General features: G+C 39.1%; 1 protein-coding gene across 8 annotated transcripts in view; it reads left to right on the forward strand.

The window, feature by feature from the left end:
- ABI2 (abl interactor 2) overlaps positions 1-21,411 on the forward strand; it is a 58,897-nt gene that overhangs the window by 14,918 nt on the left and 22,568 nt on the right. For 2 of the 8 annotated variants that reach the window (XM_081938676.1, XM_081938680.1), the window contains exons 2-6: positions 10,797-10,964; positions 11,911-12,087; positions 18,861-18,958; positions 19,702-19,848; positions 20,828-20,949. In XM_081938676.1, the coding sequence (XP_081794802.1) occupies positions 10,797-10,964; positions 11,911-12,087; positions 18,861-18,958; positions 19,702-19,848; positions 20,828-20,949 (712 nt within the window). Of the gene's footprint in view, positions 1-10,796; positions 10,965-11,910; positions 12,088-18,860; positions 18,959-19,701; positions 19,849-20,824; positions 20,950-21,411 lie in introns of all 8 variants that reach the window. The other 6 variants (XM_081938675.1, XM_081938679.1, XM_081938678.1 and 3 more) reach the window with 3 other exon arrangements.

Here is a 21,411-nt window from a genome sequence, read left to right on the forward strand (position 1 = left end):
GCGGACTGCCTCATTCTGATGATCTGAGTCGTTCTTTATCTCCTTCCAGCCGCCCTCTATGGGTCGCAAAGTGACCCCATTGGCTGAAGGCTTGTATTGCCTTGGCCTATGAGTACCAGGCCAAGCCAGTTCTGAATTGCATAATGGCGCACTCTACCAGGAGCGCTTCAACCATGGCTGCCTGTGCACCCGAGATCACAATAGAGGAGATCTGAGTGACTGCTTGGGCATCCCCGTCTCCTTTTGTCAGAAATTATAAACTGGACAAGTTCCCCTCTGCAGAGATATCATTTGGGAGACAAGTACTATAGGAGATTCATGACAGTGGAGAGACCCTGAACTCTTGTTCCCCGCCCTAGTGACATTTAGCTTGGGTATGTCCTATGTTTGGACTCTCCAAGCAGTGCACAGGAGAATGAGCGTTGGCTTACCTGAATGGTAGTTCTCTGTGCGCTGCGGAAGAGTCCAGCCCCACCCTGGGTCTCTTGTTTGTTTCTTGAAGTACATTTCTGGAGGTGCAGAATGACAGCATTGGATTACATCTTGACAGGACCATGCTTTCATTGTAAAACTGAATCCAGTATAGAACCAGAGGCGTGGCCAAAGAAATTCCAATTCAGTCCTTGGCAGATAGGCAGAATTTAACCATGCTTGGACTCTCTTGCAGCTCATAGAGAATGACTGTTTAGGTAAGCCAATGCTCCTTATAGGTCGAGGACTACCTGTATTTTGCTTGGCTTTGGATGCTGTTATCTTACTGGATTGCCTTTTAGATTTGGAGGATGGTGTGGTTCCACCCTCTGTGTAGCTTGATTCTGGAAATGTTTTTTAATTCCATCTGTTCACCTTAGGTATTCTGTTCTGAGTGCTGTGTTAACATTTGCATTTTTTGTATCTTATCTTACTAATATTAACATTTCTTACCTGCACTCCTGCAAATGACTCTGAGTATCTGTATCAAGCCACTTGATGAAGTCATCAAGAGATTTGGAATTGAGTGATGTAACTAAACTGATGATAGTCATCTCGTAAAGATGGTAGTTCAGGGAAGATTAGATTTCAACCCCATGAATTGGGTAAGCAGTCTTCTCTGCATGGGATTACGTTAAAGAGAAAATACATAGTCTGAAAGTACTCTTAGTTTATAGGAGACCCAAGTATTCTAGAGTACTTTTGATTAGTTTTAATTGGCCCAATAATTACAACTGTTTATGGAAGGGATAGATGATCTGCATCTGGGAGCATTGATAAACACAGAGACCTGCGAAATTTATCTCTCCCAGGAACGTTGTGCCAGCATCCGGACCATCGTGGATCAAGCCAGAACTTGTTGCACTGTGCAAGTGATTCTTCTTTCCCAACTGTTGGGGAAAATGATCTGCTGCATAGCAATCTTTCCCTAGGCATGACTACAGGCATGGACCCTTCAATTGTTCCTGCTTCCACGTCAGAGCCAGGAGCAGCAGTTCCAACACCAAGGTCCAGATCCCTCTGAGAGTGAGTGTTCACTGGAGTGGTAGACATCATCAGCCATGAAAAGAGGATGCCTGTTCAAGGAACTGAGCTGCATGAGCATAACATCAGACGCCAGTCTCTTCGGCTGGGAAGCTCATCTGCTGCCCTTTGTGGCTCAGGGTTGGTGGGCACTGGAGGACCTTCAACTGGTTGGAACTGAGAGCAGCACATCTGGTGCTTTGCCACTTTCAGAGACAGGTATCTGGCCAACATGTTCATTCCCATTCCAGAGCGCTTATGTGAGAAGCGGAGAACATGGACTTGGGCGGAGAGGCACCTACTGTCCTTGCAGGCAGAGCACATTTTGGGGGCCTCCAACTTACGGGCAGACTGAGCAGAATCACCATTGACCAATCCGAATGGCACCTACATCTGGACCCCTTCCAACAGCTGTCCAAGAAGTTCAGCCGCCCCACTGTGGACTTGTTTGCCACCCCAGAGAACACCCACTTGCCAAGATTCTTCTCCGGGTTCCCATTCCGAGGCGCCGAAGGAATCAATGCTCTCCACTGCCCATGACCTCCTGGCCTCTTATAAGCCTTCCCTCCCATTCCCCTCACCCCAAGGGTCATCAGGAAGGTGTAGGTGGAGGGCTCGGAGGTTCTTCTTGTGGCTCCTTATTGGTCCAGGATGGTTCGCCGATCTGACAGGACTGTCCATATCTCGCACCGGGAGTATACCCCAGGACGGATTTCTCTCAGCCAGGGGGCTCTGGAGCATCCAGACCCTCAGTGGCTCCAGTTGACCGTATGGCACTTGAGAGGGCATTCCTGAGCGTGAATCACCTGTCCAACAAGGTGATACATACCATACAAGCTTCCAGGCGCTCTGTATATCTCCTCTTTTGAGGTCTGGGTCACACAGGCAGCCATGGTTGCAGCGCTTCTGATGGAGTGCGCCGTTATGCGATTCAGAACTGGCTTGGCCTGGTGCTCATAGGCCAAGGCGATACAAGCCTTCAGCCAATGGTTGATGGGGTCACCTTGCGACCCATAGAGGCTGGCTGGAAAGAGATGAAGACCTGGCCGTATTTTGCTGATAGTGCACCAGGAGCAAGATAGTTTCATCCTTAGCATCAGTCCTGCAAATTTTGAACTTCCTCCAGGAGGATCTAGATAGGGGACTATCTCCAATACTCTCTGCAAGCAGATGACCGCTTTGTCCACAATTTTGAAGTATGACGAGTCACAGTCCCTTGCTCACCATCCGAGGGTTCGCAGTTTCCTAAGGGGAGCAATTAATCTGAAGCCCCCTGCGATACATAGATACCTCATTTGGGACCTTTTGTTGGTTCCACACTCACTTCTCCCTTTGAGACTTTAAAGTCCACCAGTCTTAGGCTACTAACATTCAAGGTCACCTTCCTTGTGGCTATCACCTCTGCCAGGAGGATTTCTGAACTGGCGACCCTCTCAGTGAGGGAGGACCTTTGTATTTTCCACCCAAACAGAGTCATCTTGCGGTTGGTTACAGCCTTCATTCCCAAAGTCAACTCTTGGTTCCACAGGCCCCAAGAGGTCATCCTGCCTGACTTCTGCCTGAGACCTACTCACCCTTGGGAACAGTGATGGCATACCTTGGATGTGCGACGAGTTCTCGGTAGATACATCAGGAGAACCACCTCCTTCCGAAGGACGGAATCTCTGTTCGTGTCATTTCAGCCGACATCCATGGGAAGAAGGTAACACTATCTACCACAGGTCACTGCTTACACTCCTGCATTGCAATGGTCTACGAACATCAGGCCAGGCCTTTGCCAGGTCACATTACGGCTCATTCAACCAGGAGCATGGTCACTACAGCCACTTAGACTACACATGCTGATGTGGGGACCCTGGACCAGTCTGTTTCCCTCACTTGAGACATTTTGCTTGGTATGTCCCATGCTTGGACTCTCCAAGCAATGCACAGGAGAAAGACCGTTGTCTTACCTGAACGGTTGTTCTATGTGTGCTGCGGGAGGACTCCCCCCATGTGACTTCTGATCCAGCGTCCAGAGGTGGTTGATTAATCTGAGACAATGCATCTTCTAACCCCACGCCTTCATCGAAAAACTGAGGCCTCAGCTGAGAGGAAGAGGGGTGGCCAAAGATTGGACTCTCCTGCAGTGCACATAGAACAACAGTTCAGGTAAGACAACGGTCTTTTCCCCTGGAAGCTTTCATCGATTGTTAAAAGCCAAGATACACAAAAATCTAGAATAGATCAAGTTGAAGGTAGCGTTTTCTTCAGAGAACTGAAGAGAAAGTCTCCAAGTATTTATTACTATTCCAGTAAGAATCTATTTTAATAATTAATCTTTTAGGAAAGATGTGCTGAATGATTACTTAATACAGTAGGAAACCAACCCATAAGATGTTTTCATTTGTGTTACATTGTACCTAGAACAATATGTGTTTTCATAGTTTAATTTGTTTTGTTTCATACAGTTTCTTGCTAACTTTAACATTCCACCATTCTGAAGAGAATAACATTTTAATAGATAACTCTTTTAAGAATATGTATCTGTTGGAAGATTAATTTAATTACTTTACCACATCCCTGTGGAGACCAGTGGCAATCAATTTAAATTAGAATGTTGTTTCTTATAGACCTCATAGTTCCATACTCTGCATGGAAACATATTTACACATGGTCAGGAGTTTATTTTACACTCTTAAGAGTGCTTGGTTAATAGCAATTTACAATTCCATTGTAGTTGTAAAAAGCCCTAGCCCAGGGATGTCAAACTGGCAGCCGGTTGGCCGGATGCGTCAGGCGCAGGCCATGCCCACCCCAGCTCGTTAAATGGGAAAAATGGTGCAAAACATCATATGATGGCAATATGACACCACGAGTTTGACATCCATGCCCTAGCCCAATCCTAAGTGCACACGTATTTAGGAGCTCTATAGCACATTGCTAAAACTACCTCGGCCTGTTTGGATAGGGAGACTGTTGGCTTGCAGAATTATTAGGGTATAGAAATCCTAATCTGTACCTCTGGCTAAACAGAAATAATGGGGTAAGTGGACGGACTGTGGTTTTTCTCTCTTTATTTTTGAAGGCATAAATAACATGGGGAGAATAACAAAATTGGTTAAACTAATATATAAACGTTGAGTAGATATTCATAATTACATAATATTAAGAGAAAAACACTTGGAAATGTCACAATAGATAATTGTTATTTTTAGCACCTTGACTGGCTTTTTATTACTGGTTACTGGTATGAGTTTTAGCTTGAATCAGTGAAATAATGCAAACCCATCAAAAAGGTCATGCATGCTTACAAGTTTCCTTTTTGGTTGATTGCCAGTTCAAGGTAATTGTGCTATCCAGTCTTTTGAACTGTTCAAATTAAATGTTTTTGTAGTCTTAGTTTTCAGGCCAGAGGAAGTAATAATGGCAAAATGCCACAAGAAGATTGAAGGAATAATTTTGATTTATACTCTCTTGCTGCTGGTCTTGAACAAGAGAACTCTACTTATGAAGCATTAGAGCCCTTTCTCAAATACAAATGTTCTGGTCTGCAAGCCATATTAAACATGCATTTTTGTTCACATGAATTGCTAATCATAAATAATTAACCAACAAATAATACCACTGGATCAGGGAGGAAAACTGTAGGGGCTATAGCACCTTAGTGGCAGTGATACCAGTGATGTCCTAGACTAGAAAGGGCATTTTAGCAATCAATACAGTAATAGACTAACAGTGAAACAACAGGTTTTTTGATTTGGTGCAAATTTAATGTTTTCTTCAATTGTGTTTGCTATTATTATATATAAATAACAGTAAATTCTGCACCCAAGCAGAAGGTATATTTCTGAAGTGAATGATTATACATAGTACCGTGTTTCCCCGAAAATACAACCTGTCCCGAAACTAAACCCATGCCACATTTTTCGCGTGGGCAAAAATATAAGCCCACCCCCGAAAATAACCCCCCCTCCGGCCAGGCAGAGCACCGCTCACCGACCTAGCGTTATTCCGAAAGCGCCAAGTCGCAGGAGCCGGGGGGGGGTTGCTTGCCGCCTTCGGGATACCGCTAGGCCGGGGAGCGGCGCTCTGCCTGGCCGAAGGGGAGAGTTGCCGGGCGGCTGCTCCCCTGTGAACTGGCTCCCGAAGAGCCGAGCACAGCCCCAGCGGCGAAGCAGCCACGAGGCAACCATGCACATGAGCAGCCGCCCGGCAAATCCCCTCCCCAGCCGGAAAGAGCGCCACCCACCGACCCAGGGGGCAATCTCCAAGGTGCCAAGCCACGCGGCGCTCCGCCCGCCCTCCAGCCCCCGCGGCTCCGCACACCCGGGACACCCCCCAGGTGAGCGCATGGAGCTCTGCCCGGCTGGAGAAGCGGGCCGCGCGAGCGCCGGCTCCGCCCGCAGCCCCACCAAGCACCGGCGCAGCTCTCCCAGGCCACCGCCACCGGCCACCCCCGCCCCGCTCCGCTCCGCGCACAACCTCCAAATCCAAAAATCGGGGCCGAGCGTTCCAGCATCGGCCGCTCCAGGACCGCTTTCCATGGTGGGCCGGCCGCCGGAAGACTCTGTCCGGAAGACTCTCTGTCCGGCAGCCAGCCCACCACAGAGAGCACTCCCAGAGCGGCCGACGCCAGAACACTCGGCCCCGAGTTCCGGACCCGGAAGCTACGCGCGGAGCGGAACGGGGCGGCGGCGGCCCGGGAGAGCCGCGGAAGTGCCCGGCGAAGCCGCAGGCGGAACCCACCTCTCCAGCCGGGCAGAGCTCCATGCACCACCCAGGGGGCATCCCGAATGTGCAAAGCCGCGGGAGCTGGAGGGCGGGCAGAGCGCCACAAGGCCTGGCACCCTAGGGACCACCCCCCAGGTCAGTGAACGGCGCTCCTCCCGGCTGGAGAGGGGACCCGCCGGGCGGCCGCTCGTGAGCATGGCCACCCCATGGCTGCCTCGCCGCCGAGGCCGCGCCCGGCTCCTCGGGAGCCAGCTCACAAGGGAGCAGCCACCCGGCAGCCCCAAAACAATAAGCCCTCCCTGATAATAAACCCAAGGGCATATTTCGTCCGGCAAAAGAAAATAAGCCCCTGGCGTATTTTCGGGGAAACACGGTAGAAAAATTAAAAGTAAAGATGCTCTTACTGAAGTGATGAGCAGAATGCCTGAAATCGTGCTGCCTTAGAAATTTCATAGAGGTTCCTTCCATGTAGAAAACTGTAACTTATGCTGTGGTTTGCCATGTTTGACAAATGTGTAAATATGTTTTTATTGGATAGCAGTTTGCAGGAAACTAATTGCTCATTGTTTGTACTTAATGAAATTAGATGTGATTATTTTGAATGCATATAAACATTCTGCACATTGACAGAAAATTACTCAAAATTACAATTAGCATTCACTTATGATTGTAATACTGTTTACAAAAGCAATGTCTATCCTGTATGGATTATATATTTTAAATTGAGGCATATGGTGAACATATGAAATGTATCACAGGTGACAATTTCGGTGTCATACAAGGTCTCTGGACTTTCTGGAGGTTGTCAGGTCCTAAAGTACACGAGAGTGAGATGTGCTTTCCCACTCTTTAGAGGCTGCAAGGTTACCCAGGGGCATTTTCTGAAGTTTCTGGGTCTCACACGACCCAGAGCTGTCTTGGGATAGGCATTTAGAAATTGTAACAGTGTAATAACAGAGTAGTTTGTACCACTGAAATTGTTAGTTTGTTTACTTAATGCTTTCACGCTATCCAGGGTGTACCATCAGTGCCAAACAAAGTGTTGCAGGAGGCCATGCAAACCAAAAAAGGGCTGCAAGGGGACCGCGTATGCCCCCGCACCCCATTTTGAATGCCAGAGGCACCGCGAGCCGTTCCTTTGCTATTTCTAGGCCGGCACTGTGGGCCATATTTAAGCACCCCCTGATATAGATATAAGGCGAAGTAGTTAAAAAGGTGAACCAACAGCAAAGTTAAACTTCAAAGCACTTTGTTAACAATCTATTATTGTATTTAACTCATACACAATCTACAATTGCTTCTTATTTATTTATTTATTTATTTATTTATTATTCGTATTTATAGACCGCCCCTTCTCCCGAAAGGGACTCGGGGCGGTGTACAGTCACTAAAATGCGTTATAAAATACATACATAAAACAATTAAATAATTAAATACGTAGGTGGAGGAGGTTGCAAGACTGTATATAGAATAATAAATATAGTACATTAAAAGCTTATTAAAACCCCAAACCCAATTAAAATGAATAAATCCCCGGGAGGTAAAACTAAGAAAGTGCCAGGCCAGCTGATTGAAATAGGTGAGTCTTTAACTTTTGCCGGAAGGAACGGAGGTCGGTGGTAGTTCGAATGTCTGGGGGGAGGTCATTCCAGAGGGTTGGGCCCATCACAGAGAAGGATCTACTCCTAGGTATATATATATATATATACCTGAAAATACTCACCCAGGAATCACGAAATCTCCAGAATTGTAAAGCCTACAAACTTGAAATTTGGCATCTACAAACTTGAAATTTGGCATATATGTTCCTCTTGGCTTCTAGGTGCTCTGTAACAAAGGATTTCTCGAAATGACCATCAGAGCATTAGCATTTCATATATTATTATTAATATAATTAATAATAATATTAATATACACTCTGATGCTAAGAAGTTAGACGTTCTACTCCCCTCCCAACCTGAAAACTTGAACGTGGGTGTGGCCAGCATGTGACTCATCCAGGCTGCTGGCTGGGAGTTTGGAGAGGAGCCTGAGGGAGAGAAGGTGAAAAGATAGGTGGGGCTTCTGTGGGGCAAACCTGAGGGAGAGAAGGGGATAGGATAGGTGGAGCTTCTGTAGGGCAAGGCTGAGGGAGAGAAGAGCATAGGATAGGGGGGGCTTCTGTGGGGCAAGGCTGAGGGAGAGAAGGGGAGAGAAAAGGTTGATGGTAACTACTCATTAATTTTCAAGCTGTAATTGTCGATTTATCAAGCCTGCACATAGTTTTGTAGTGGAGCACGGGTATTCAGCTAGTCTATCATAAATCGCCATTATCATTATCCTGATTCACCTGGGATCAAATACCCTCATTTAATTCTTAATAATAAAAATTCTCATTAAGATTTTGGCTGCAAACTTTCCCAACAATAATGTTTTAGTCCCCAAAATCATAAACCTCTGTTGTTGATCTATTTTCCCCAAAAAGCCCAGGCCAAATTGTTTTTAATTTTGATAGGGTAAGTCCATCTCCCAATTATAAGAAAGTCTAGTTCATCACTAACTGGTTCTATTAGCTCCAAATTTATAGAATCCATATCCTTTTCAGCCTTCCCCAACAAAACTGCAACTTCCAAAGTTGCTTCTCCTCCAAAACTGCCAACAGTAATTTAGATTCCAATTCATCCAGTTGTGAGTTTGGTTTGGCTACAGTCGCTAGTCTGGATATCCTCTTTTACCTAAGTTTTCAATTTGAACTTGTAACAAAGTCTGTTCCCGAACTTTCAGTTTGTGTGTTGGGCTGTTTTTCATCCTCCCCAGGCTCCTAGAAAGCCTCTGGAGCCTCCGGAGGGCGAAAAACTGACCTATCAGGCCCACTGGAAGTTGGAAAATGGGCCATTTCTGGCTCCAGAGGGCCTCGGGAGGGCGGGGTGGGCGGGGAAGGGTTTTTTTCCCCTCCCCAAGCTCCAAGAAAGCCGTGTGCGCATACACGGGGCAGTGGGGTGTGTGTGTCACACATGCATGTGCATGGTGCAGGGAGTTGGCATTAAATTATGGGGGTGGGACGCGAACGCACGCAATAGCATGCGAACTCATGCTTTTGGCACCTGAGCCTAGTACTTTTTTTTTTAGCTGCTGGAGGGTGTCATGTATCGCAACATTACCAGCTCATCTTCTAGTATAGTGTGGAGAATAGTACTCACTTCAGTAGCTATTTTGTGAAAATGCCAATAACATGTTGTTTCAGTGTTTCAAGTGAGCCCACCCTGATAGGTTGCACTCAGCAATACTTTAAAAAATAAAATGTTAAGCTTTGAATTATATAATTGAAGTCAGTGTTAGCTGACTTCAGGTAATCAACTTACAGTAGTAAAGAATACACTTGAAATTGGTTAAAGTAGTAGTAGAATTATGTATCAATGTTTTCTTTGAAGGTAGACTTCAACTCTACCTTTCTGTCTGTCTGTCAATTTCTGTTAAGCAAAATAGTTGTTAAGTGAGTTTTGCCAAACTTTACAGCCTTTTTGCTACATTTGTTAAGTGAATCACTGCAGTTGTTAAATTAGTAACCTGGTTGTTAAATGAATCTGCTTCCCCATTGACTTTGTCAGAAGGTTGCAAAAGGTGATCACATGATCACATCTAGCAACCATCATAAATACATGCCAGTTGCCAAGAGTCTGAATTTTGATCATGTGTCCATGGGATGCTGCAACGGTCATATGAAAAACAGTCATACATCACTTTTTTCAGTGCTGTTGTAACTTTGAACAGTCACTAAATGAATACATTCATTTTACAACTGTAAGTCGAGGACTAGTTGTATAGTACAGAAAATCCTTTACTTAATCATTCATTTAACACTGTTTGAAGTTACAGTGGCACTGAAAAAAGGGACTTATGAAGAGACCAGTCCTTGCCTTTATGATCATTGTAGCATCACCAGAGTCACCTGATCAGAATTTCAGCATTTGACACCTGGCATGTATTTACAATAGTTGCCGTGCCCCAGAACCATGTGGTCACCATTGGCAACCTTCCTGGCCAGCCATTTTCACTTAATGACCCATGTGATTGCAAAAAATAATAAAAAAGATTGTAAATTAATGTGAAACTCATTTAACAACTGTCTGGTTTAACAAGTCACCAGATAAATTCTTCTCCCAGTTGTGGTCATAAGTTGAGGACTACCTGTAATGCATTTTAAATTATGAAATAATTTGGAAACTGAAAAAAACAGAAATGCTTTTTTTCTTCTGAATATGAACAATACTAGAACTAAGTTGCCAATAGCCTCTGAATAGATCATTTTTTTGCATTTTAATGAATTGGTGATTGCTCAGAATTACCAGGTGTGATAAATGGTTCATAAATGGTTTGAAATCAATCAGAGGTAGGAAACTCCTACCTCTCTATATGTCAGTTTTTCCTTTAAGCCAGTTCTTTAATCTTTTCTCTGATGCCAGCAATTTATATAATAAAACATGAAAGAACAATTTGACCTAAGAAAGAAGTTGTGAGAAATGATTATAATGTTTGTATTGGTTTAAAAAGTTGAAAGATGCAGATTGTATATGAAAAATGTACAGTTTTGATTACTATTTTTTTTTTAGTCACCAGATAAACAACGGGCTCTTGAAGAAACCAAAGCATACACAACTCAATCCTTAGCTAGTGTAGCTTATCTGATCAACACTTTGGCAAATAATGTTCTGCAAATGCTGGATATCCAGGCATCCCAGCTTAGGCGAATGGAATCATCAATCAACCACATTTCCCAAGTAAGATAACGTATTTACACACTTTATATTTAAGGCTCAATGTAACACAGAGAATATTGCACTGTTTCATGTAGGCAGATACAATCTGCTGTCTTTATTTCGTATTGAAATATAATTATTTTTCTTGAAGAAAATAGAATGGGCACTTTTTGAATAATTAAAAAACTTCATTACCCAGCTTTACAGTGTAAAATTTATACTTGAAATGTATAATTATTGCAACAAATGCTGAATATTACTATATTATTTCCTTGGGATGATTTGCTAACAAATTTAATCTGAATTGCCAGTTTCCCAAAATGTTCAATTATGGCAATAAGCTTACTCATTGAGCTTACTAATTGGGGCCTATAGCATTAAAAAATATTTCTACAAAGAACCTGAAAATGTAATTGTTTTCTACGACACTGTCTCACATTAGATAAAAACAATATTAGCAAGTATGGCATAAATTATTCTTTTCAATCCAGGAAGTCCATATTGGGACAGTGAATGGAAGTAATATGTTTTGCACAGTTGTATCTAATGTTAAGTTTCTGTAGAGATCTTAGAGAGCAGCAGACGTAGGCATTTAGAAAAGACGGTAATCAATGTACAGAAGGAATCCATGATGTAACACTGTTAATCACATAACATTATTCATGAACATAGAACCATGTTTCTAGAAGGAATATATTTTCCACTTAATGTTAGGGAAAATGTAACATGAACATTTATGTCATTATTTGCAATTATCAATGTCATTTGTATTTTAAAAGAATTTGTTTTTTTCTTTAATTACTTAATGTAGCATTAGTATAAGGACTATTCTGTATATCACAGAATTTTTTTATGAAATTAAATTTTATTATACCAAAAGAAATAAAATATGTAACAATTATAGCTGTTTTATTTAATGATCTTTAATGGTGATTTTAAAGAACATATGTATTCATTATACCTGCAGACAGTTGATATACACAAAGAAAAAGTGGCTAGAAGGGAAATTGGCATCTTGACAACAAACAAAAACACTTCAAGAACTCACAAAATCATTGCACCAGCCAACTTGGAACGACCTGTTCGTTATATCAGGAAACCTATTGATTATACAATTCTTGATGATATTGGACATGGGGTAAAGGTAAGTGGTAAGATGAAATAATTCAAATGTATTAACCTGCTTGTATGTTTTAAGAATGCAAAAATGTTTGTGTGGAGAGGCTCCCTTGTATTCTCCAATTAATAGCATGGTTTAGTTCCTTTTATATTATTGATTCTATACTGTATTGTTCTTTGTGTCTCAATGAGCAAAAAATTAAATTCATTTGTCTCCTTGATTTTGATTTAGTTATCAAGCAGTACTGATTGACAATGTAATACTTCTTTTCTGTTTGCTTGTGAACTAAACTCTTGTTACAATACCATTGCAAGCATGATATTAATCTTTCCTTTGGTCAGACCAATTTATTTATATTTATTATATGGATTTGTTTGCTGCCTACTCTCTTGATTCTAGAGTCAGTTAATTCCTGACTGGCATAATAAACAAAATTAAGGAGCTAATCTTTGAATATCCCTTTAAAACAGAAAACTAAGATAAACCAGAGAAAATATCTAGGATCTACTGGGTATGTGACTCTAACAACACCTATGATTTAAGTGTTGCTAAATTACAGGTAGAATTACATATTGAATTTGTATGCATGCACTGTGTAGCTACAAATTTAATTGCATGTATAAAGTTTGTTCATTTTCTTGCATGCATCTCTGGAATACAACCTTAAAATATATGAAGTAATTAAAAGATGTGAAAACACCAATGAGAAGGAAAAAGTTAACGTAACGAACAATTTACAGTACGTAGCATACTAGCAGAAAGGACAAAATAATATGAAGTAGTATTTTCTAGGGAATTAGTTACTTTGCAAAGAAATGCATTTATTTGTGCGGCTCTTCTTGAATTAAGTACTTACTGTTTACTTCACAATCCAGAATGTAATGATTAAGATTCTTCGGTGAAGCTTATTAAATTTGAAATACATTTAAATGCTTCTTTCTTCAGTGAAAATATTTACTAGGTTGATATAATATAAAACAATTCTGAAAGTGCACAATAACCTTTGACTGAAATTCTCACTTTAAACATTAATAAATTTTCTAAAAATTGCATGCGTAGGACAGTCGTATGGTAAAGATGATATATAGAGTAAACTACAGTTATTTTTCTTATCGTTATCATGTCTTCAGATTTTATAAAACAAATACAGAGAGTTTCTGTGGCTGTTATACATACATATTTACATTTGGATTATAGAAATAACATAACATCTTTGATTTATGAGATGGCATGTTTGGTTCTTTCTTTCAATAGTGCCATCCTGGAGGCAAACAATAATCAAATATATGTATGTCAGTTTGCACTATCTGAAATAATATTTGAAATGCAAGTTTATTTTGCAACAACAACAAAAATATGTAGCCATGTTGTACCATCTTTGGTAATCATTATGAGTTCTATCTAATAACAAAAATTCCTGTTCTTCCTTATATCTTCTAAATCTGTTCTGGAATGTTAATTAATGTACTGGAGCAGATTAAGGACACAGAAAAGGGAAATCTGCTTTGCCAACCGTTTCTCTTGTGCTGGTGGATAGACTGATTAAATGCAGTTCAGTTGCTGCCCCTACCTACAAGATAATGCTAATTAATAGTGGAGGTAATAACCAAATAAAACCTAATTTTAAGGGAGTATACAAGCAATTAATTTAATTATTCTATAACATGAATGCTATAAATAAAAAATATAGAAATAAAAAAGAAATAAAAAAATATAGAAATAAAAAATATATAGAAAATTATATTGAAGAGATTTTGATAATGCCCTACTTTACCTGTACAAAGCAGAAAGTATTAAACAGAAATTGTGTTCAGTTTATAAGTTGTTTGTGATACCTGTTTGAGAACCCTGATTCTGTGTGCTCCAAAGCACCTATTTCTCCATTGGATCGACGGGAGAGTCCAGGATGGGTAATTCTAGCCTGCTAGTTCTGTTGACTGAGTTGACACGCCTCCCTGGTTAGGGTCCCCAGTTTTCAAGCTGCTAGGCTTTTTTTTAACCAAGTGAAAGATTATTATTTGCGAGTAACTTTATAATTGAGTCTACACATGGATAGGAGCATGTACTTCATCAGAATATTTAGTAGATTTAGCAATAGAAGAATGGATAGATAGCAAATCTTTTATAGTTGAATAAATTCTTTCAAATGAGGTGTTTCAGAATATAAGAAATCGTGTATAAAGAACCTCTTTTTGATTCATTAAAACAGCGGTGTCCTTTTGCACATTTGTGGCTGCTTCAGAAGCTCTACTCAGTTGTCTCTGCATGTGTGTCCATGCAAGCCAGCCAGCCAAAAAGCAACTGGAAGCAGCTTGGTTTGTGCAGGTATATAGAAATAGCTGGCATAGCAGGTGTGGGAGCCTGGAAAAAGATACCACTGTTTTAATGATCTAAAGACAGCTTTGTTTTAGTATGGATTGAACCACTTCTTCTAAAGGATTTCCATAGCCCTTAAAATCATTATTGGGTGAACTTTTTTCTCAGTATTTTTTAGCATGTATGAGATTTATAAATATACTACATGTGCAAAATAATAATTTAGAATTCAATTTATCATTGTTATTTGTTAACAGATTTGTTAACAAATTCTGTTAATAATATTTTAAAACGTTATTCATTTTGAAAACCTTTATTCATAACACCTTCTGCTTTAATCACTCTTTCTATGATCTATTGATACATTATTTAGTTGATGCTAAGTGCTTAACTTTTCTTTTTCCCTTCTTTCTTCATATCCTGAAATTTCAACTAACCTTTCAATGCTTTTCTTCCTTACCTCTTTTATTTGCTTCATTTATGCATTAAGTGGTTGCTTAGATTTAAGGTAAGAAACATCAGGGCTGGATTTCATTCTTATATTTGAGACTATTACATATGGGGAGAATTTTGCTTCTTGCAAATTCATGGGAAGAAAGCAATCTTTAATATGTTTCTTGTATCATAAAATATGCTAGATGCTGAAAGAACTAGATAACTAGCAAGGCCTTCAACTATCAGATTTTATATAAAAAATATAAATTAAGTTTGTGACAGGTTTTCTCTCCCCCTGTGTAATAATATATTATTATTTATATGATGTGATTTGATCTCATTTATGAGCCAAGTTTGAATTTGCAAACTTATTTTAGTTTGCAAAATCAAATATAACTTGGGGCATGTTTTATTTTATATGTTTTGAAGTTATATTATCAATTATTAAGCAAATTTTTGAACTGCTACACCGGTCCTACTGTTAGGCTGGTGTTGCAGATCTACATATTATAGTTCCTTTGGAAATATATATATTTATATATTTTCTGCTATGTTTGTTGTCTTCATTATATTAAGTAGTATTTAAGGTTACTTTTAATGTTCTCAGTATTTTTATATTAAAATACACTCATGCCCAATATGTTTACAATTAAGTAATATAGAACAGAAAAATGTGGGTGCTTAAAGTCCATTTACAATCAACTCCTTGAGTGCACAGAACTAATTGCTTACAAATTAGACAATTGGGTCGAGAGAGTCATGCACTGAGTAATTCTTCCCTTTTTGGGGGGAGGATATAAAGTAGGAGTAGATATAACAATATTAAGAATGTGAACAGTCCTCATGAAATTCAATCTAGTGCTGGTAATTTGTCCCTTGTGGCTAACGTAAGAGATATAGATGAAAGATGAAAGGACAATAGAGCTCCTAAAGTTGTGCTGAATTGAACATAATGGGATTTAGTACCAAGTAGCATGTACTGCCAACTTTGGCTTATTTACGTAGTGACTTTTATCATGTCATTAACTAGTACATGCATTTGGAGTTCAGTTCTGTATTGTGCTAACTATAATCTTCAGCCACTCACATACTCACTTTAATGTAGTTTACTAAGTGCTTGTGAGTCTAAAGTGGGATTGTCCTTAGGGAAATTACTGTATCCTTGCCCCTGGAGGAGTTGGTGATTTAATAATGTGGAATTGATTTTTTTAAAAACACAGTATAACTGATGACAAGAAATCGCACTTATGCCTAACACACCTTCGTTTTTGAACATTAGTTGAGCTGAAAACTGTGCTTAAATCCTTTGTTTTGTTCATGCCTTAGCAGGTAAATATTTTGATGGCAAGGTGTTGACTACTTGCATTCCTCTTAATGGCATTTTGCCATTTTTTTCTGAAAATGAATACATATTCTCAATTGACAGTCTTAAATGTCAATGTATCACAATATGTCTAACAAATATCTGAAAGGCAGTCTACCAAAAATAAGAATACGGAGGACATATTTCCTTCTGATGTAATCCATAAAAGCCTACAATCTACCAAAGGCAGTCTACCAAAAATAAGAATACGGAGGACATATTTCCTTCTGAGGTAATCCATAAAAGCCTACAATCTACCAAAGGCAGTCTACCAAAAATAAGAATACGGAGGACATATTTCCTTCTGAGGTAATCCATAAAATCCTACATGTCAGCAATGGACACAGCCATAACTGCCTCACATGGTCTTTACTAAGGTCACCACAACCACTATTACTTCTCTCCTATATTGCTGATGTTGTGAGGAATAGTGAAGCAACTTGTGTGCATTTATACTTGCTGGAAGATTTTTTAGAAAAATCTTAGAATATATTCAGTAATCTTGAATTAATATTTCTGTATATTTGGCACTAATTCCCTGGATATTGTATATAGATAATCTAAAGTTACCAAGTATTCTGCACATATTAACTACTAATTAATTATTAGCATTGACAATCTTGTTTAAACTTGATGCCATCCAAATATTAGATATAGCTTCCATCACCTCCAGGTTTCATAACATTCCATTAAAATGGTAGCTGCAGAATATCACACTTCATGGGCTTTATTTATTATAAAGGTGTCCCCTACCTTCTATATTTTTTTAAATAAATTGAGAAGCTTTAAACTGTAGGGTGTTCCATAAACGTACAGACACTGTGAATGCATTATTAGTGATGCTTTTATGGTAAGGAAATACAGTTGAATAACTTTCCAAACGCCATGTCAAATCCCAGTTCATAAACCTAAATTGACTGAGCCTCCAGTGATTCCTTCACTTAATGAGGTTTTTTTAATCTACAGAGAAATAATCACGATTTTTGTCATATTTATGATTCATAAAAATCCTGCTTATTTCATAAAATATTATGTTGAACATGAAACATTTACTGTTTATACTTTGAATTTATAGCATCATTTATATAATTTCATTTACTGATATGATCAGTAAAATTATTAACTGAAAAATTGAGGCAATTAGTACACTAATTATAACTTGTGTTTTTTTTATATTTACTATTAAGTAAAGCAAATATTTTTAACAGTCTTGTATACTACTTACTTTATTTGCAAATTGCTGCAATACAATTATACATTAAAATATTCATGGCAAAAATAAGAACAAAAATTAATAATATCCCAGCAACATAATAAATATAAACATATTTTCCTTTGTTATATAACATATCATAATATGTTTTCTAGAATTCAATTTATAGAAGCTTCTGGAAGTGTAGTAATAGTGTGAATGTAATGTTAAAATTTACAAGTATATTTAATGTGTAACACTTATGAAAACCATTTAAAGGTTTATTTAATTTTTTTTCCTTTGGGGCAATATTGGATTATTTATCCTATAAACTCAGAATGAACCGTTCCTTCAAAAGCTACATGCTTGAAATTTTAATTGGCCTTTGAATGTATGATATTAGTGATATAACTCAGTTTATTTCTGTTTTATTAAATATGGCTTCAGCAATTTTATATAATTGCAACTAAATTTAAATTTAGTACCTGTCCTTTGGGTCATATTCTTCTGCTCTTCATGCCAAGAATGAATCCCCCATCTTAATATTCTTGGGGAAATGGTTTATGAAGATTTACATCACAAGCCATATAAAGGGAGAAGGACTGAATAGAATTCTTATCGTGATGATGAAAGGACCTTATGTGGAAAGGGCAAGGGAAGCTGTTGGATTGGCATTTATCACTACTTCCTGTTGCTGTTGTCTCCAGCAAACCTTTGCGTCCCCGTAACAAATGGTGATATATGATTAATTGGATTGAAAAAATAATTGGATTCATGTTTCTCATTCTAATTTTGTTATAAAACTTATTAATGAGACCTCATACACTTCAGGACTTCCTTGGAATATCTGATAAAATTATATGTAAAGCATTAATGAAAAGAAAACTATTCCTGAAAGACACTGCTCAGAGGCAGTAAAATCATATTGGATTTTCATATAATATGCAGTTGTAAATTTGTATTTGTTACCAAGAGTATGTGTAGTGAGAATTAAGCTCCAAACCACTTTTGAGTATGTAATGGATTACATGTAGTTGAAAAACGCACATGCATATAGTATAATTAAAGCAAAGCCAGTAAAATGTTTCAGACACAGTTACCTTCCAATCTCATTAGAGTAGACAACTACAGTATTGCATTATTGGAATGGTAATTTGTCTAAAACTCCTAAATTGAGTCTAGAAAGCTCAACAACTTTCACAGTAGATAGATTTGCTATGCCACATTGTCAATGATCTATTCTAAATGTAAATGTGATGGCCTTAGGCAAACTCTGTCTCAAAGCCACACCACATACAACCACAATTTAAGTGCACATAATAATTTTAAGAAGGGTAGAGTTAGCACACGTATGTATGACTAGTTTAATTTTTTCTTTTTTTGATTTGCACATTTCCTTGTCTCTTTAATGTAGTAGATCAAGTCTTTAAGGACTGTTGTTTAAATCTGAAAAGTTTGTGAGGTTATTTTTTCCCATTACCTCTTACACAGGTTAGCACGCAGAATATGAAAATGGGTGGTCTGCCTCGTACCACACCACCCACCCAGAAACCACCCAGTCCACCAATGTCAGGGAAAGGAACTATTGGGTAAGTATAATTGCATTTACATCAGAAGGTGGAGGGAGAGAATATAAAGGGGAAATCTAAAACTTTCTTTTAACTGTTACAATTGTCTCTTGGCATAAAGGTACTTAAAAGCTGCAATCTGGGGTTTGAAGGCATCTTTCTTGCAAGCATAAACTTATCCATAATATCACCAAGAGTGTTGCATAGTCTTTCTGTGGAAGCCTTTGGGCTAATGCTTGCAGTTTGAATAGCTGTACACTATTTTCTGCTGTATTTGGGAAAAATGATCAGCCTGAATACCCTGTAGTAGATGAATAGAAAATTTTGTGACCCTGTACCATAATGTGGGGATTTTTTTTATCTCCAAAGAATCCTATTCTCCCTTCCTTTCTTCTGCCTAGGGATGCCTGTTACACGTAGCATGACAGACCATCAAGGGGAATAGGAACTCTGTGCATGCCTCTTATAACCTAATCCCATCTGTCCTTTCTGCCCCAGTACATAAATAATCTTGAGGAAAGAGGGAGGGAGGAATAGTTTATGGCAGGCATGCATGGATGTCTTTGTGAATTATCAACATAGATGCCAGCTAGGAAAGCTGGGCCTAAGGAAATCCTACACATATGCTACTCCTGCAGTGCGTTGGATCCAGCCCTGTGCATTTTTGAGCAGACCAATCTAGCAGGAATTCTGCACTGCCTTGGCCAAAAGGTTTTTGTATTTCATTGTCTGAAATTGCTTCCATACATGTTTTTCTTGTGTAGGCGTCACTCTCCCTATCGCACACTGGAGCCAGTGCGTCCTCCAGTGGTACCAAATGACTATGTACCTAGCCCTACCCGTAATATCGCTCCCTCGCAGCAGAGCCCTGTTAGAACAGCTTCTGTGAATCAGAGGAATCGCACTTACAGGTATTCACTCTGCTCCTGCGCAAAATATTAACAATAATTAAGAAAAAACTCGGTTTATAGCAATCTGCTTTTAACCACCCCACCCCACTCCACCCCACCTCTCCACTTAGAGCTTCATAAATTCATGTGATTTCCTGGGAAATCCATCGGGAGATAGAGAGACACCATGCTGCTTATACTACGTGTTGTGTAGTGTGAAGTTGTTTGTCTTGGAACAGGTTTTTGTTTTGTTCAAAAGCAATATACAGTACACTACTGCATTGTGTAACAGATGTACTATTGTATTTGATGTATTTATTTTTACTGCATACTTTCTCTTTATAATCGGTGTGATACACAGCTTCTAAAATGTGGTACCTGCTAACAAGAATACTGCAACTGCTAACATACAACATTCTGAAATGGTGAAATGTTGATGCTTGTGAAAGTGCTGCCAATTTTAAACAAATGTGTAGTTCAGTTGACTTGAAATGTGGCTAATATTATTTATTTCCGTTGACCCTTAGAAAGTATATTGTAAGAGTCGGAAAATTACCTTGGTAAAATAGTTTTTGCAGTGTGGAATCAACCTGCAGAACAGGCCAGCAGTACACAAGGGAAAAAAATGTTAGCATATACTAGAGGGCTCTTACGGCAATTTACAAAGAAAACTATTTTATACATGGATATTTTTACTTCAAAGAGCATTATGCACTTTAAATGAAAACAGCTTCTTTCCACCGAAGGTCCATTTTACCAAGATTTTCAGAAAATGCTCTTGAAGTTGTTTCTGATCATTTCATCTATACTATTAATCCTGAAGGAAGTTTTCTAATTTTACGTAGCTGAGGCATTGGCAAGACATTTTAAAAACATACCTAGTTTTTATTGGTCTCTGAAATGGCAAATTTAGCAAGCTTCTATAAATGTTGTGTAGCTGTGGTTTACCTGTTAGGGAATGGAATATAGTTACTTTGGTGGTTTGGATTTCTTTTAGCAGCAGCGGAAGCAGTGGAGGGAGCCACCCCAGCAGTAGGAGCAGCAGTCGAGAGAACAGCGGGAGTGGAAGTGTCGGTGTCCCTATTGCTGTCCCTACTCCATCCCCTCCCAGTGTGTATCCAGGTAATGTCTCTTTTGTTCCTAGTCCTATTTTGTTCTTTTGATTACTTGCTCAATTAGCCAGTGGTTTGGAATTGCAATGAAGTGTGTACAATTTACCACAGTCTTCCTAGTACTATTTAAATGGAACTGAGTATTTTACATTACTTTGGAATCTTAAGATTTATTTAAAATCTCAGCTATTTTGTTTCACTATTCCATGTGACTCAGTGTTGTAAGCCTCCCAGAGCCTCCTTGTGGTGAGATGGGAGGCAAATAAATTTAAATAACAACAACAATAATAATGATATGACAAATAGCAGCTATAGTAAAGCTAGATTTTGCTAGTATTATAAAATACATACTGCTTATAAGTAATCCTTGACTTATCACAATTGAGATGAGATTTTTTGTTGTAAATTGCAATCATAAATCAACCATCATACACAATCAATTTTATGACCATTTTTACAGTTACCATAAGTC

The sequence above is a fragment of the Natrix helvetica genome (genome assembly GCF_964273705.1).
Source record: "Natrix helvetica genome assembly, chromosome: 1".
In the NCBI taxonomy this organism is placed as follows: domain Eukaryota; kingdom Metazoa; phylum Chordata; class Lepidosauria; order Squamata; family Natricidae; genus Natrix; species Natrix helvetica.